This window comes from Oryx dammah, unplaced genomic scaffold (assembly GCF_014754425.2).
Source record: "Oryx dammah isolate SB20612 unplaced genomic scaffold, SCBI_Odam_1.1 HiC_scaffold_18, whole genome shotgun sequence".
Lineage (NCBI taxonomy): Eukaryota > Metazoa > Chordata > Mammalia > Artiodactyla > Bovidae > Oryx > Oryx dammah.
In genome coordinates, this window is record NW_024070202.1 from 26,859,180 (window position 1) to 26,875,324 (window position 16,145).

The 16,145-nt window shown below is 34.7% G+C and overlaps 1 protein-coding gene across 3 annotated transcripts in view; it reads right to left on the reverse strand.

Moving 5' to 3' along the window:
- Positions 1-318: 318 nt before the first annotated feature.
- The window catches only part of SNX13 (sorting nexin 13), a 150,142-nt gene continuing 134,315 nt past the window's right edge, over positions 319-16,145 (reverse strand). For 2 of the 3 annotated variants that reach the window (XM_040260615.1, XM_040260618.1), the window contains 6 exons: positions 13,194-13,355; positions 11,669-11,740; positions 9,207-9,352; positions 8,871-8,939; positions 7,205-7,317; positions 319-3,832 (listed from right to left, as the gene is read on the reverse strand). In XM_040260615.1, the coding sequence (XP_040116549.1) occupies positions 3,585-3,832; positions 7,205-7,317; positions 8,871-8,939; positions 9,207-9,352; positions 11,669-11,740; positions 13,194-13,355 (810 nt within the window). In that variant the 3' untranslated portion in view covers positions 319-3,584. The remainder of the gene's footprint in view (positions 3,833-7,204; positions 7,318-8,870; positions 8,940-9,206; positions 9,353-11,668; positions 11,741-13,193; positions 13,356-16,145) is intronic. The other variant, XM_040260617.1, reaches the window with a different exon arrangement.

Consider the following 16,145-nt stretch of genomic DNA (forward strand, 5'->3'; position numbering starts at 1 on the left):
CATCACAGCAGGCATGTTAGGAATTTAAAAGGAGGTCAAACAAAAATTGTTACCAGATTACTTATAGGTCTCTCTCTTTATGGGAAAATTATATGAAGCTTCTTTAACGCTGAGGTAGTAAATTACTTGTCCCCTGAAAGGAAAAAGTAAATTCAGTTTGTTGTAGTAAGTCAGTATCACCCAGTAGTTTATCCATCAACCTGGAACTTGAATTGCTTGATTTCCAAATTGAAAAGAAAGGAAAATACACACAGATACTAAAGATAAGACAACTGAACAAGCACTTTTTAAAAGTAATAAAAACACATCACTATGAAATAAAATTCAACAAAAAGGTTTGTTAATACTTTATTAGTATTTTCTAATGGACAAAACATAATGCAAACCAAATAAAATTTTAAATCTTTTTAGTTCAATAAAAATAACTGACATTCTGATTGCTGTTTCTTCTTTGTTAAAGAAGTATTGATAGAATAGTTAGGCACACAGTTGACACTTATTGTACAATGATATGCACAAGTTATCTTTAAACAATTGTAATCCTAAAATGTGCTCTTTATATTTTTCCCTTGTAATACAGGAGCCATGCTCCTATAAGCAAAATTTACTAATAACAAAAGAATTTTACAAGGAGTGACAAAACGACTTTTAAAACAAGTCCTTAAATAAAAGGATGCAACAACAACGGAATGTAAGTTGTTGGGTTAAGAAGACAGTTTAACTAGATCTCAAAACATTAAAAATTCATTTATTTTACAATTACTCAAATACACATGCATTAAATGAAAATATTGCACAAATTAAAATTTTAGATTGTGAAATTTTATATTGTTCTTAATTTTTAAAAAATTGGTACACTTTCTAGTAGCGCTTAACTGTTTGATTTTTTTCCAAACACCCGCAGCAGAAACTTAAAATGAAGGAACTGCTATATTCAAGAAAGTTTTAAATGTTTTTTAAAATAAAAATTAAGGCTAACCACGTGCATCCATTGGTCAATGGCACAATTGTTTTCAGCAACTATTCAGAAAACCCTAATCACAGGAAATGCCCATCTAAGTATTACATTTAAATCATACAATCAACTTTTTAGAGGAATGAACTGTAAGTTAGTAGTGATGGTTTCTAAATAGTTTATGTTACCTGAAAAATCAGAAAAACTCAAAGAATGATTAATTTTGAAGGTTCTTGCCTAAAGGCACCACTGACTTAAAAACACATTCAAAAATCAAATATCAGAAGACATAAAGCCTCTTCCTGTATATATTCATATATGCAATAAATGCATTAAATGTAGTAACTTCATTAAACATAGTACACTGTACTTATGGGTTAAACATTTTACACACAGCTCGACCAAATCACTCAAAAAGTATATCTAATTTTAGCATGACCACAGCCTTCTCTGATGTAAAACATAGATGTGCAAAGAGAAGATGCACAACCGTTTACACAGACTACCATTTGACATTTCTGCTTTTGAAATATAAACTCTTTTAAAGAAAAATTACTTTAAAAACCCACTTACTCTAATAGTTTTTGGTATGACTGCAGTTATCTTGCAGGGCTTCATGAAAATCTGCAATACTGCATGACCTTTCCCTGGTTGATGGCCAGCGTTCCTCACATTATCTAGAAATGCGTTTTCACATGTACACAGTAGACTCTTACATGAATTCTTCTGTTTACTCAATATTTACTTATGTCAAAAATATACTGGAAACGGGGGGCGGGGGTGTATCTGAAAATCATTGCACTTACGGCCACGCTGATGCTTCCTACACACATGTTTCACATGTTTCTTCTAAAGCCTGGGGCAGGAAGATACATTGAGAAGAAATATTATTTCTTCCACCAGAGTCAATAAAGATCTTTTCTCATTTGGAAGTTTTATTGAAAAGGATTTAATTTATGTAATTCTGAAGACATGCAACACAGGCTGAATATATGCAAACTATAAGTATGCATAACAGCATTATTAATAAATATGATCATTATCATAAAGCTTTAAAGGAAGGCTTTATTCTATCAGGCTTTGCTTCATAAGTAGGATCTCAGCAAGAACAAGGCAATACCATCTTGTCCCAATCTTAAAACTCCCAAACAACTGGGATACCAATATTCTGTCCCTTTATCCTAAGCACCCGGAAGTTCTTTTAACACCAGCATCTTGGCTCAGTGGTCTGATAAATAGCTTCACTATTATAAGGTTTTAGTGTTAAATATTTTCAAAACAAAAAACGCTGAGATGCCCAAACACTTAGTCAGTGGAAGTTAAACTATGCAGAAATCCTGCATATAAACATATGAAGACTTCCAAGATGGACAAATGGAGACTGAGAAAACTATAGGAAATGCAGAAGCTCCGAAACTGGAAAAGGTATTTTGTTGTTGGTATAAAATTATTTTAGGGACTTAAATGTATACACCGAGGGGTTTTGCCAACTTGCTTTATTTAGTAGAATTTTACATTATGCAAAATATAAATAAAAGCATATTTTAAAAAATATTATAGTTCTGTTTTCATTATTTCTTTTCATATATGTACACTGTAATAGAGTTAGGAATTTGTACATTTACATATGACTTATAAGCTCATTTAATCCTTTGATTTGCTATTTTTGCAATCACCTAACGTATGTCTAGATCACACAATTTAAAATTATCATAGAGTAACTTTCAAGAGTACTTTTTTAAAATTTCCATATTTTAAGAAGTATTTGGCAGTTCCTTCAACAAATTCTAGTCCCTATTATATAATCAATAATCTCTTAAAGAAAGCTGTAATAACTTCAAAACTTAAGTAAGAGCCACCATATGCTTCTTTTTGCACACAGAATGCCAAAATGAAACTTAATTATGAGTACCATAAGAGCAAACTAGAGCCCTTAAGACATAGAAGAATTACTTAAAATCTGTTTTCTACCAATGAATAACAAATCCAATCAAACTTTGGTTGTGACTGGTTTTATTTTACACTAGGTTTTTATGTCATGAAAACAAAAAAAGTGTAATTTGGATATAATGTCACTTCATACTTCAAGGGCATTCTGTCATTTTCCCTAGACCTGAAACAGATGTTTCAAAGATCATTCACCTGGCTAATCTACACTATATCAAAATTCTGACAAAGATATATAAAACCATTATGCAAAAGAAACCCCTCCAAACAGTACATTGCACAGTTTCCCACTGTTAAACAAATTAGCCAATTTATTTGTGAACCATTGTTTTGTGCTTTCCTTAACTCTCATATATACACTCTGGCACTTTGTCATTGCTGGAGAATGCTGATTAGTTTGAAACGGAAGAAACCAATGTCATTCTTGCTTGAGCTGTAGGCAGTATCCTCTCAGTGTTGCAAAAATATGCACCAAATCATTTAAGACACAGAAATTTCTCTTGGTACAAGTGGCTGGATGACAGACAATGATGAGAAGAATGGCAGCCATATGATGTATTAATAATCTATTCTGAGACACTAAAAGACTGGTGCAGACACGACAGTGTATGAGTTAAGCCCCAGAAGATCCGTCCATACCATTAGTCCTGGACAAAATGAACCAGTTTCAGAGATTGGAGTGTCACCTTTTCTGTAAAGAAGGCGCTTGAGTAGTTTGAAGTTTCTGTTTATATTTTTGCATCTGCTTTGACCGTGAATGCAGTTTGTTGAAAAGTTCACGGAATTTATACTGTGGAAATAAGGTTTCCAAAAAGCCTTCCAGAAAGACATAAACCATTCTCCTATTTAACTGGTTGTGCTGAAACATTTCAAAAACACGAAGAATACCTTTCCGTGTTGTCTCAGCTCCAATAATGTGCTTCAGTTCATCTAAGTAAGGGGAGGGGAAATAAACACAATTCATTATTCAAAGGAAATACAAGGCCAAAAGTATTCTAAGTTAAAACATGTAAAGTACACATTTGAGTGACTGATAAATAACCAGTATTCAGTGAATGACCTTAATATAAGTTTAATAACTGACTTAAAACTTATATATGTCACAATTATGCACACACTTGTGTGGTATTGGGAGGCAATATAACAACAGAGAAAGCAGGACCCAGACTCAGAAATCCCAAATTAAGTTTTATAATCTTGTCCCTTAACGTTACTCAGCTGTGTCCGACTCTTTGTGACCCCATGGATGGCAAACCACCAGGCTCCTCCGTCTGTGGGATTTTCCAGGCAAGAATACTTGAGTGGGTTGCCATTTCCACCTCTATGGGATATTCCCGAATCAGGTTTGGAACCCACGTCTCCCGTGTCTCCTGCATTGGCAGGCGGATTAGTTACCACTGAGCCATCTGGGAAGGCCCGTCCCTTAATACCTATATAACTCACCCACCCTGAGTTTCTTTCCTCATTGTAAAATGGGAATTTATAATAACCAACATCATTATTACTGTGAGAATTTATAAAGCTTTGATGAGGTAAAGTGGAAAGTGATCTGTAAACTCTAGAACACTATAAAAATATTCTCCATCTAATGCACAATGAGAAATACTACAAAGAAATGTGGAAACTTGATCTCTGATTTAAAAAAACTTGCAACACACTAACAGTGCATTGGCAGGATCTGACTGGTACAAACAGACAAAGGATTTAAGAACATGTATAAGGAAATGAGCACCAAGTGGGAAAAACAAACAAACAAACAAAAAAGACAGGCTCAAGAAATGGGGTAGAACAATCTGGCTCAATTTTAGGATTCCTGTAAAAGAAAGTGGTGAAAAGAATGGAAAACTGGCAGTGCTTCAACCGGCAGGGTGAGCACATTCGGAGCTTACTCACAGGCAACATCAAGTTACTAGAGACACCTGAGTATGGGAACATCATGCAGGATCATTCCTAATTATTTATAAACAGGCCCCAAACAACACTTTATTGCTTTCAAAAGAAACATGCAACTCCCAGAAAGTATGTTTCTAACTACGGTACAATATAATTTTAAGCAAATAGGTTTTAAATTCACTAAAAAACAGGTGAGGAATTCTGTACATATAAAAATACCTATTTTTATATCGTCCCTCACTTCCTTCAAGTCTTCATGTAAGTGTCATCCATTCACAACTGCAACTCAGCTGTCATTTCCATTTTCCTGCACTATCTGTCTCCTTGGCTTTTAGCACTATCCAATATACTGTGCTTCATCTATGTCTTTTGTATGTCTTCTGTGTCCCCTAGTGGAATGTAAACTCTAAGGAGGCAAAGATCAGTGTAAAGAATAGTGTCTGGCTCACGAAGTGCTCTCAATAAATATTTACTGTACAAATGCATTAAGATTTCTTTCTACTCCGTAACTGAGTACGTCTAAAGCACCATCTGGTTTATTATAAAAGTATATTAATATCCTAGGCTACTGTTTCCCTTTATTTTTCTAAAATGTTATTTCTATAACTTGCTTTTTATCTCCAAATGCAACAGTAGAGTTGAGTGGAATAAATAGCCATGTGGCAAATATCCAATTTAATGGACAGAAGAGAATTATAGATTAAAATCTATAATGAAAATTTAAAGAAAAACAAAATTATAGGAAAAGAAATAGATACTGAAAACTTAAGTATTTTTCTATTCCCTACATCCATAATTAAAATGTGGAGAAGAGATATCTAGGTATTTTAAAAGACATTTATCACCAGAGAAGAAATCAACCACCCAACCAAACAAAACTCTTACTGAGAGAAGACAAATGGACAAAGTAAATCTAAGTTAGTGAGATAGCAGAGTTCTAAAATAATTCAAATTACACCAAAAGAATGCGACCATGTATACTTTCTTTAGGACCATGTTTTAGCAGAGATTAAGCATGTTTCAAAGGGATTCTTTGAAAAAATGTGCTTGTTCTCTTAAACAGAACAAATATTCTTTTTCTGAAAACCTCATACTTCATTATACTTTATTATTAGCCCTTTCATCTGTCATGGGCTTCCCTGATAGCTCAGTTGGTAAAGAATCTGCCTGCAATTCAGGAGATCCTTGTTTGATTCCTGGGTTGGGGAGATCCCCTGGAGAAGGGACAGGCTACCCACTCCTATATTCTTGGGCTTCCCTTGTGGCTCAGCTGGTAAAGAATCCTCCTGCAATGCAGGAGATGTGGGTTCGATCCCTGGGTTGGGGACATTCCCTGGAGAAGGGAAAGACTACCCATTCCAGTATTCTGGCTTGGAGAATTCCAGGGACTGTATACACGGGGTCACAAAGAATCAGACACGACTGAGTGACTTTCACTTTCATCTGTCACAGATTTTATCATGAACTTTATTCTTAAAATGTTTCAAGACAGCAAAGTGAAGTGGTTAAAAGTATAATTTTTACTGAAGTGGTTGAATACAGTGGTTTCAAGAACTCAAAGCTAAGTCAGAGTTCCAATACTCACTGCTTAAACCTCGGGTGTGTGTGTTTTAGTTGCTCAGTCGTGTCCAACTCTTTGTGACCCTGTGGACTATAGCCCACCAGGCTCCTCTGTCCATAGAATTCCCCATGGAACTATAGCACACCAGGCTCCTCTGTCTATGGAATTCTCCAGGAAAGAATACTGGAGTAGGTGGCCATTGTTTTCTCCAAGGGATCTTCCCGATCCCGGGATCGAACCCCAGTCTCCTGCATTGCAGGCAGATTCTTTACCATCTATTCCAAGGTAGATACCAGGGAATCTACCTTGGGTATTTACACTCAACCCCCTTCGGCTGATTTTTTCCCTCATATTTAAAGCTGTGATGTTAACAGCTCCCTAGGCTTTATAATATTGTTATATGTGTGTATGTGTGTGTGTGTGTTAGTCGCTTAGTCGTGTCTGACTTTTTGCAACCCCATAGACCATAGCACACTAGGTCCATGGGATTCTCCAGGCAAGAACAGGTTGTCATCTCCTGCTCCAAAAGGAACTATAGAAAGAAAGAAAGTGAAGTCGCTCAGTTGTGTCCAACTCTTTGTGACTCCATGGACTGTAGCCTACCAGGCTCCTTCACCCATGGAATTTTCCAGGCAAGAGTACTGGAGTGGGTTGCCATTTTCTTCTCCAATATTGTTATGAGGATTAGTTAAACATATATGAGAAATAACTAGCAAAATGCCTCCTGGTATATAAGCCATCAAATTGATAAGTTATTATAGTCAAAAGGCAGCTAAATTTGGCATGCTCAATGCATGCCATAAATTCCGAAATACAAATTGAGATTTATGCTAAAAATGTTCACTTACCTGGCATAATTGAAAGTAATTTAGTTTTTCCTGCAACTCTTGTTCTCATTCGAATACCTTTATCTCTGCATGGGATAGTCTCGGCTAAAATGCCATTTGGCCAGAAGGCATCTCTATTTAAGAAGATTAAATAAATTTTGTAAACATCTTCATTTTCTAATGATACAAGTTGGTAAAATTATTCTAATTTTCTACAGAAAACACAAATGCAAACAGAAAAAGGAAACATTTCTGAAATTCTATACAGGTGTGATATTCAACAGATAGTAACTAAGTGCAGGGTTTACACAAGAAAAGAATAACAAAAGTATGCCCTGGAGTAACTGCACCCATATCTTACAGCTATGTTGATTACAATGTTTCTTTCACCTACATAATCCATTCTTCTTTACTTTACAGTGTGCTGATTACTGTTCCTTAGTTCTTCAAGCCAATGAGAGGAATTAAGCACAATAACTAAGCTTCTACCTGGGATCTGGTCTCAGAGAGAGCCTGGGCAGAACAATTCTTAACTGACTGCACATTAGAAACACCTGGGAGCTTTAAACACTCAATGTCCAGGCCTTCCACCAGATGCATTAAGTCAGACTCTGCAAATGGGACCTAAGGATCAGTACTTTTTAAAGCTGTTCAAGTGATTCCAATGTGCCCTCCAGAGGAACAACATTTACCCACCCTGAAACAGAATCAACATGCCAGGGAAGGCAGTTCAGCTTTTAGAAACAATATAGTACAGTGAGGAGAAACTCAGCTTCAGATTGGAGAAACTTGTTTCCCCAACTTTCTAGCACGTGAGCCTTTGGGCAAGCTGTTGAACTTCTTAAATTCTCAATTTCCTTGTAACAAAATGGAAACAAAAATCCCTATCTCGTAAAGGAGGATAAAATCAGAAAGTGGCCATAGTCAAGTAGTTGGATGGTGCCAAATAAATACTGTACGCTATTGATAGTTGCCTTGTTTCTGTTACTTCAAAGGACATGATGCCATGCATATTTGTGTTCTGCTTACCTCTCACTGTTAGAAAAGATGTTTATTTCTCTGCTGTGCCATGCATTCCTTGAAGGGACTGAATCTTACCTCTCAGTCCCCAGTTAAGTGGGCTAGACACAGAGAAGGGGCTGAGAACATTTTTGGAGAATTGATATATGAACTGGAGTATCACTGCTCTTAATCTGAACCTTTTCAGAGGTTCTAAATAAAACCTCTAAATAAAAGAGCCTAAATAAAAATAAATAGAAGGGTCTAAATAAAAATTTAGACCATGGTCAGGGACAAACAAATTTCTAAAATATCTCACTTAAAATCAAAGTTAGCAAATACAACTGAGAAGGATTAATCTCCAAAACTAGTTAATCTGATTATATGACCATGCCATGTCTATACTAATATTTCAATTATTTTAAAGCCACATTACTGTGATAAAATGTAGCCTAAGATCTAAAAAGCTTTTTCACTTACAATTTTTTTTTTCTATTCTGGTTCTAAAGAAAACAAAGATTAATAAGTCCAAGGGATAAATGTTTATTATAATTTTTACAAGTCTTTTTGCTCATCAGTGATGATTAAAACCAATGTTATGGCCAAAAAGAAAAGGAACGCAATAAAAGTTAGTGATAACAATGCTCAACTCTGTGCTACCTGCAGAAGACTGTGTCTAAAGATATACCTGAAACGTTTCACTAAGTCGGCTACTTGCTCCGGTGAGGTCATCCAATCAACATGGTCAACTATTTTTCTGAAAGTAAAGAAATTTAAATGAGTATGGTCAAGATTTTAGAAGGTAAATCAAATAGAGAAACATTACTTCTTTCATGGAGTAAGCAACTTAATTTGTGTGTAGATTATCTCTGAGAGCAATAGAATGCTTCAATAACCTTCTTCAAAGGCCCACAGAAAGAAATTCCCCTACAAAAGTTTGGGCAATCTACTTCTAAAAGTAAAACTTTAAAAGCTAAGTAAGATCAGCTCTAAGTAGTTTTTCTGTTTTTTAAAAAAGTGGTACCTATTAATAGTATCGCCATATGTAGCTCTTATAAGTTGTTGAAGTAGGTTTTTGATATTCCTTCGCAACCACTGATTTCTCTCTTTTAAGTCAAATACTTCATCCATGAGAAGCAGCATTACTCTAAGTGGAATATTATCATCCACCTGAGAAAACAATGGGAAGAAATGAGATACATTTATTTGAGTTATCTATCTCTTGTGAATGGCTAATTTTGTTGCTTTTACCAAATGATTACTATTATTTACAGGTTGGAGAACAAGTTATACTATAGCCTTTATAACTGAGTTTTTATTCTAATTTAGCAAAAAATACTTTTAACATCTGTTTTGACAGAAAACAGAATGCAACAAATCTACAATGATGAGTAAACTCCAAAGCTGCACTGAAAAAAACTTCTCAAAGTGGATTCATGATGACCTTAGGATTTGGGATCTTTTAGTAGAGTCTCTGTTAGTTTACAATACATGCTAGCTAGCCCCTCTGCCTATTCTCTGGAGCAGCTTTTTCAAAAGGACAAAATATGCTCAACATTTCTTTTTATTCAATAGAACAAAATAAAATCTACACAGAACATTTTGTTTTGTTTGGTTAGTGAGTTGTACATATTAGGCATTCTTACAATAAAGAACCTAAAATAAAATCCAGTACACAGCTAACATTACAAAAGGTGACTAAATTACTAGAATTTTCTTTTAATTTTTAACAAGTAAAAATTTGTACACTTTCACCATGGGAATATTCAATTAATGATATAAAAAGTAAAGAAAGACAATGAGAATCCTTTGATGTGGAAATATATAGAGAAAACAAGAAAGGTGCAGATCCAGAACTGCAACAAACTGCGTAATTGCTAGTAATTTTCTAATTCTTTGATCACTAAACTACTCTTTTCTATTTCCTCATCAATGCTGCAATTTGAACACTGAGAAAACAGCACAAGTCATTCATTTTTCACTGTGTTGTAAACATTTTCTTAAGTGTGCCTTCTCTTTACATATCAAAAGTTCATGGCTTATCCGCTCTCAGTACTGCTCTATTCTCTGATCAAGTATATTCATGAGTTTAGTGCCACCTAACAATTCTAATGAACAAATTATAAACATTTACTAAAAGGCATAATGTTATGGATATTATAACAGTACAACACATATAAACATTCTAAAATATTCTTGAAAAAACAAAAATATTATCTTTAAGACAGTTTACTGTAAAGAAATCCAATGAGAAACTGAAGGGGATAATTATAACTTTAAAATAAACCTGCATAATAGGACAGAATATAAAGCACAGACACAAATATATAAAATAATTTAACTTGTAACAACGGAGAAACATACAATGGGGAAAGCAGGCCTTCTCAATAAATAGTGCTTAGGTCAACTGGACTCCTACATCATTCTACACACAATAATCAATTCTAGATGAATAGCAAATCTAAGTTTTGGCGTGGTGAAGAAAAATGATGTTTGAAGAACAGCATAGGAGAACATCTATGTGACTGTGCAGTAGACACATTATACACTGAGAATAAAAGCACACAAAGTGGAAGATATTTACAATATACAAATACTTGTATCTGACAAATAACCAATACTCAGATTATACAATGTACTCTTACTAATCAAAGACAAAGACAGCCAGCCAAGCCAATAGAAAAATGGGGGAAAGGACTAGACATATAAGACAGGACACTCAAATGGACAACAGACTTATGATCAGAGAAATGTAAATCCATATGAGATACAACAACCAGAATGGCTAAAATTAAAAAGGCATAACATAAACATATTGAATTCCGGCAGGCTGTGAACCTCTGAAATTCTCATGCATTGCGGACGGTAATGTAAGTGGTACAACAGTGTGGAAAACTATTTGAGAGTATGTATTAAAATTGAATATATTCATAACCCCTGACCAAGGAATTCCATTTCTGGGTACATAGAGAAATGTATACATACTTATTTAATCAATAGATATGTACCCAAATGTTTATAGGAGTACTGTTCATAACATAGCAAATAAATTGTATTATATTTACAAAATGTGGTACTGTAAGGCCACAAGAATGAAGAAACCACTATCACACAGAACAACATGGAAGACTACCACAATGTTGAACAAAAAAAGCCAGACTGAAAGGAGTACATACCTTATAGTTTCATCTATATAAAGTATAAAAGCAGGGTAGAAGTCAGGACAGTGATTATCCTTGGCAGGGGAGAGGACAGTGATAGGAAGAGAGCATTAGGGGCTTTCTGGGGTACTGGCAACGTTCTGCTTCTTGTTTATAGTGCTGGTTACTTGGGTATGTTCAGTTTGTAAGAATTCATCAAACTTAATGTTTAAAATATGAGTACATTAATGACATATACATATTATAGTTCATTAAAAAGTTAAAAAGATCTGCAAAGTATGATTTGAATTCCAACTGACTGCTACCAAAACAAAAATTAACTCACAGTATCATCAAGTTGAGCTGAAACTCGACAATGTTCAGGATCTGAATCAGTCTTGGGAATTAAAGGAGGAACCTAGTATTAAAAACAACAACAACAACAAAGTAAACACACTAAAGCAGAAAATGAAACAACACAAGATAATAAACTGAAACAAGTGTCAAATATAATAAAGAGCACTTGATTTGATTCTGGGGACAATAGATAAAATTTATAGAGCATGAACAAAGTATTAACAATCTAAAGTTAAAAACCAAATATAAAAGGGTAATTATTTCACTATCAACAGATTTTTTTCCTTAAAAAAAAAAAAGGATTCATTTTGAGTTGGAAGGAGATATTAGTCTTTCAAACCTCCATACTTTTTAGAATTTAAAGCTAAGAAATGTTAAATGATTTAAAGACAAAAGTGAATAGCACAGTCAGAGAATAGAATTGCAATCTTTTTTCTTCTATCATAAAGAGCCTTGCAGTATGTTAACAGGCTGAAAGAAACTAATTAATTAATTGTTACATAATGTAAGCTATTGAGAAAAGGGACAGAAAGACCCTCGAGCTAGCTGGTAATCATTTCTCCGTATAGGAAGGACCACCAAGATCACCTGTTATAACCCCTGCACATACTGGTCAGGAAAAAGAAGCCTGCAAAAGTTCAGCGACTTCTGTATGAAGTCATATGGGTAGTTACCGGCAGAAGCGGCACCAGACAACCCTTGCTTCAGTGTTAGTGCACTGCCCCACGATTAGGAGTTCAGATGGAGCATCAGAGAAGATATGAGAGTTGACAGAAGAGTATGATTTACACACACTACATTTTAGGAATTGTCTCTTACAATAAATAAATTCTATCTGTGTTTATATGTATTTCCTCTTCATGGAAACATGATCTAACAAAGTTCTAATACCTACATGATTTCGTTCATAGTCTTGATTATAACTTTAAACAACTAGGTCGAAATTATTTTTAAAAATAAATGTACATTAGGAAGCAAAAAACTACTTGATTCACCTGTATCCACTACTAGTATAATGAAAATGCTCCCAAGCAAACTCCTCTGTTCCTCTCACAGGTATCCACATACTAAGGATTGATGATGTTGAAAGACTCTTCCTCCCTTTCATCTCATGAATCTTAATCATGTGACTCAGGAGAAATTTATGTTTGCTGATGAATACTAGTATAATTTATACAATAGCATGTACTTGTTTTGCTATAAATTTTAACATTATAGAGTAAATATGGTATAATGGACTAAAACAGTACAAAGAATGTTAACTTCACTAATTTTAAATGTGCTTTAAATTAATTTTTAAATTGTATTGCAATAGAGACTGAGAAGTGAGTGCATTTTACAGTATCCACTTCTGATAATCAATTCTCTTTAGCTTTTTAATTCTTTATGAGACTATGTGTCTAGAGAGCTTTGGACTCACAAAGAGAAATAAGGTAAACCCAAGCAGGAGCTCAGTAAATCTTAGTTGACTTAAAAATCATTTCCTTCAGACATTACTGAAAACATCTTCTTACCTTGAAAAATGATTGCCTTATATCTTGACCTAATCTTTCTGACATTTTGCCCATGTTGTCCGACATTTTAGTCATTCCCTCTGCCAAGCTATCAGGAAGGGATTTGACTGCATTTGAAACATTCCTCATAGAATTTCGAAGTGGATTTACAAAAGTGTCCATCTAAAGGGAAAAGATATTATATCATGACTTCACTGTATCAAGTTTATTATTCAACTGAAAAGCCTCATAAACCAAGTGCAACACACGAAAGGTGTAATAACTTTCCAGTCTGTAATAACTCATTGCCTTTTAAAAGTACTGAACTGTTGTCTTCAGAGTGTCTTTAAAATGTATTTTCAGACACAAATATACAAGTGATATATTTACTGGAAGAAAATGAATATAAACCTTGGGTTGCCTTCTTACTAAGAAAACCTCTGAAAAAAATGAAGAGTTTTCCCAAACAGAAACTTATCCAAGTATAAACAGCCATAACATACTTCTGCCGTGATTCAAGGCAGCAATGACATAGATATTCTGAGCAATATTGAAAAGTAAATGAGCAGATACAATAAACAAACAGAAAGCTCGAAGAGCTAAGATTTATTTAACAAAGTAGTTTTTAGGATAGGTTTCATCCTCAATTAGAATCTATGGAAGGAATCTGGAATCTATTAGGAAAAAGAGAAGCTGCAAATCAGACATGCAAGCCATATTTTACTGAGGCAGAATAGAAAAACCATAAAGAAAATATGCTAAGAGATATATAAATAAATAATCTCAGAGGGATAGGAAGCTTTAAAATTGACATTCTGACTGTAATAGATGCCAGATAGTTTCAATTAAGAAAGGGAGAGCCATCTAATAAAGAACCCAAAGTAGATGCATATGGGATCTTGATTTTTAACACATAAAAACAAACAAACAAATGAAAGAAAGAAAGAGAGGAGGAGGGAGGGAGAGGAGGAGGAAGGGAAGGAAAGCAGAAAACAAAAACCAGACACCAAACCAAAGTCAAACAATACTAAGAATATTTTCCTGAAAGTGTCAAATCTTATAAAGAATACCATAGAAACAAATTATGTTCCATGCAGGAAGAAAAAAAAAAAAAAAACAGTAGCAATCATAGCAAAAAACACTGAACTCCACTGTTTAAGAAACACAACGTTAATAGATATTAATAACATAAAATTATTTAATATGCTTTCATGATTTTCAACAAGAAAACCAGAAAAGGTGAAATAGGTACTGTAATAAACAATAACAACAAAAGGGAATTTCAAGATAACTGTAAAAGTTTTAATAATTCTCTGGCGTAAGCAGGGACAGCAGTCTTACAGATATGCTTGGTGGAAAATACAACCTCTAGGAGGGACACTGTCACAGTACAACAAATTCACAGTAGAACCAAAGGTGAGGAATGAGGAAGAGAAGCTTGAAAACCGCTGCCACTGAAGAGATACAGAGATTAAAAAGGGTAAAAAGAAGAAGTTAACCATCGTGTGTGCACGTGCACTTGTGTGTACAATTATATATACATATACATATTTGGGTGTAAAATTATAATATATATGTATGTGTGTTAATCCTAATTCTATCTACAATAGTTAATTTTCAGTTAACCAGAACAGTGTGTTCAAATCAGTCAGGACATTACTTCTATACTGACACTATTGCCAGTGTTTTAGAACACAAGAATTCTTAAGAGAGATAAACATGAGAATACCACACTTAAAATGTACAACTTTAGGAACATGGCCACCATTCAACGAAGTTTTAATGTTCACAGATAAGGTAGAATTTCAGAAGCATAAAAGGCACGAATTTCATTTGAATCTATAACTTACATTAAAAATTGTTTGAACACCATCAAAAGTACTTTAGAATTTTATATATCTTACACTTCACAGTGGAAACATGGGTTCAGCTAATACAATCTTAAGTTGGTTAAATGAATACAACCTCAGTTGCTGTCCAGGCTTAAGGCTGTTGCTGCTGCTAAGTCGCTTCAGTTGGGTCCAACTCTGTGTGACCCCATAGGTGGCAGCCCACCAGGCTCCCCCTTCCCTGGGATTCTCCAGGCAAGAATACTGGAGTGGGTTTCCATTTCCTTCTCCAATGCATGAAAGTGAAGTCGCTCAGTCATGTCTGACTCTTTGTGACCCCATGGACAGTAGCCCACCAGGCTTCTCTGTCCATGGAATTTTCCAGGCCAGAATACTGGAGTGCGGTGCCATGCCCTCCTTCAAGGGGATCTTCCCCCACCAGGGATCGAATCCACATTTCTTATGCCTGCTGCATTGGCAGGCAGGTTCTTTACCACCAGTGCCTCCTGGGAAGCCCAGGCATGAGGCTACCTACCACTAATACTCTTTCAAAATAAGAGAACTTAAATCTATACCATGAGTTACATAATAATTAAAAATAGCTGTCTGAGCACCAATCCTAGACCTTCAGGATCCATTTTCCTTTTTGTTCCTATTTTTTCACCACCCAATTTCTGAGGGTAAAGCTTAAACATCTGTATTGGTGGTGGAAAGTGGAGGGAGCAAAGGACCATGGAAAAACCTCTACACACGATTATGTCTCTCAACCATGGAAAAAGTAGAATTTTAGAAGCATAAAATCAGTCTATCACAATCTAACATTTCCAGTAGCAAGATATGTCTTAAAAAAGATGTTTAGAGCAAAAAAACAAAAAGACAATTACAAATTACCAAGCAGACGAGTAAATTATTGATTGCTTGCGAAAGTGTACACTTTGCCTGACTTAACTAGACGTTAGCTATTCATTCAATTGTCACCTCAGTTATTTGTATCAGTTAAAAATGCAAACAAGGGAATTTGAATTTAAATTTAGGTCCCTACTTACAGCTTAAAAATGCCATTACACTATGATAAAAAAAAAAAAAGCTGGAAAGATAATGTGTGCATAGAGGAAGACTACTTGTCTATTATTCCTTCTAGGAA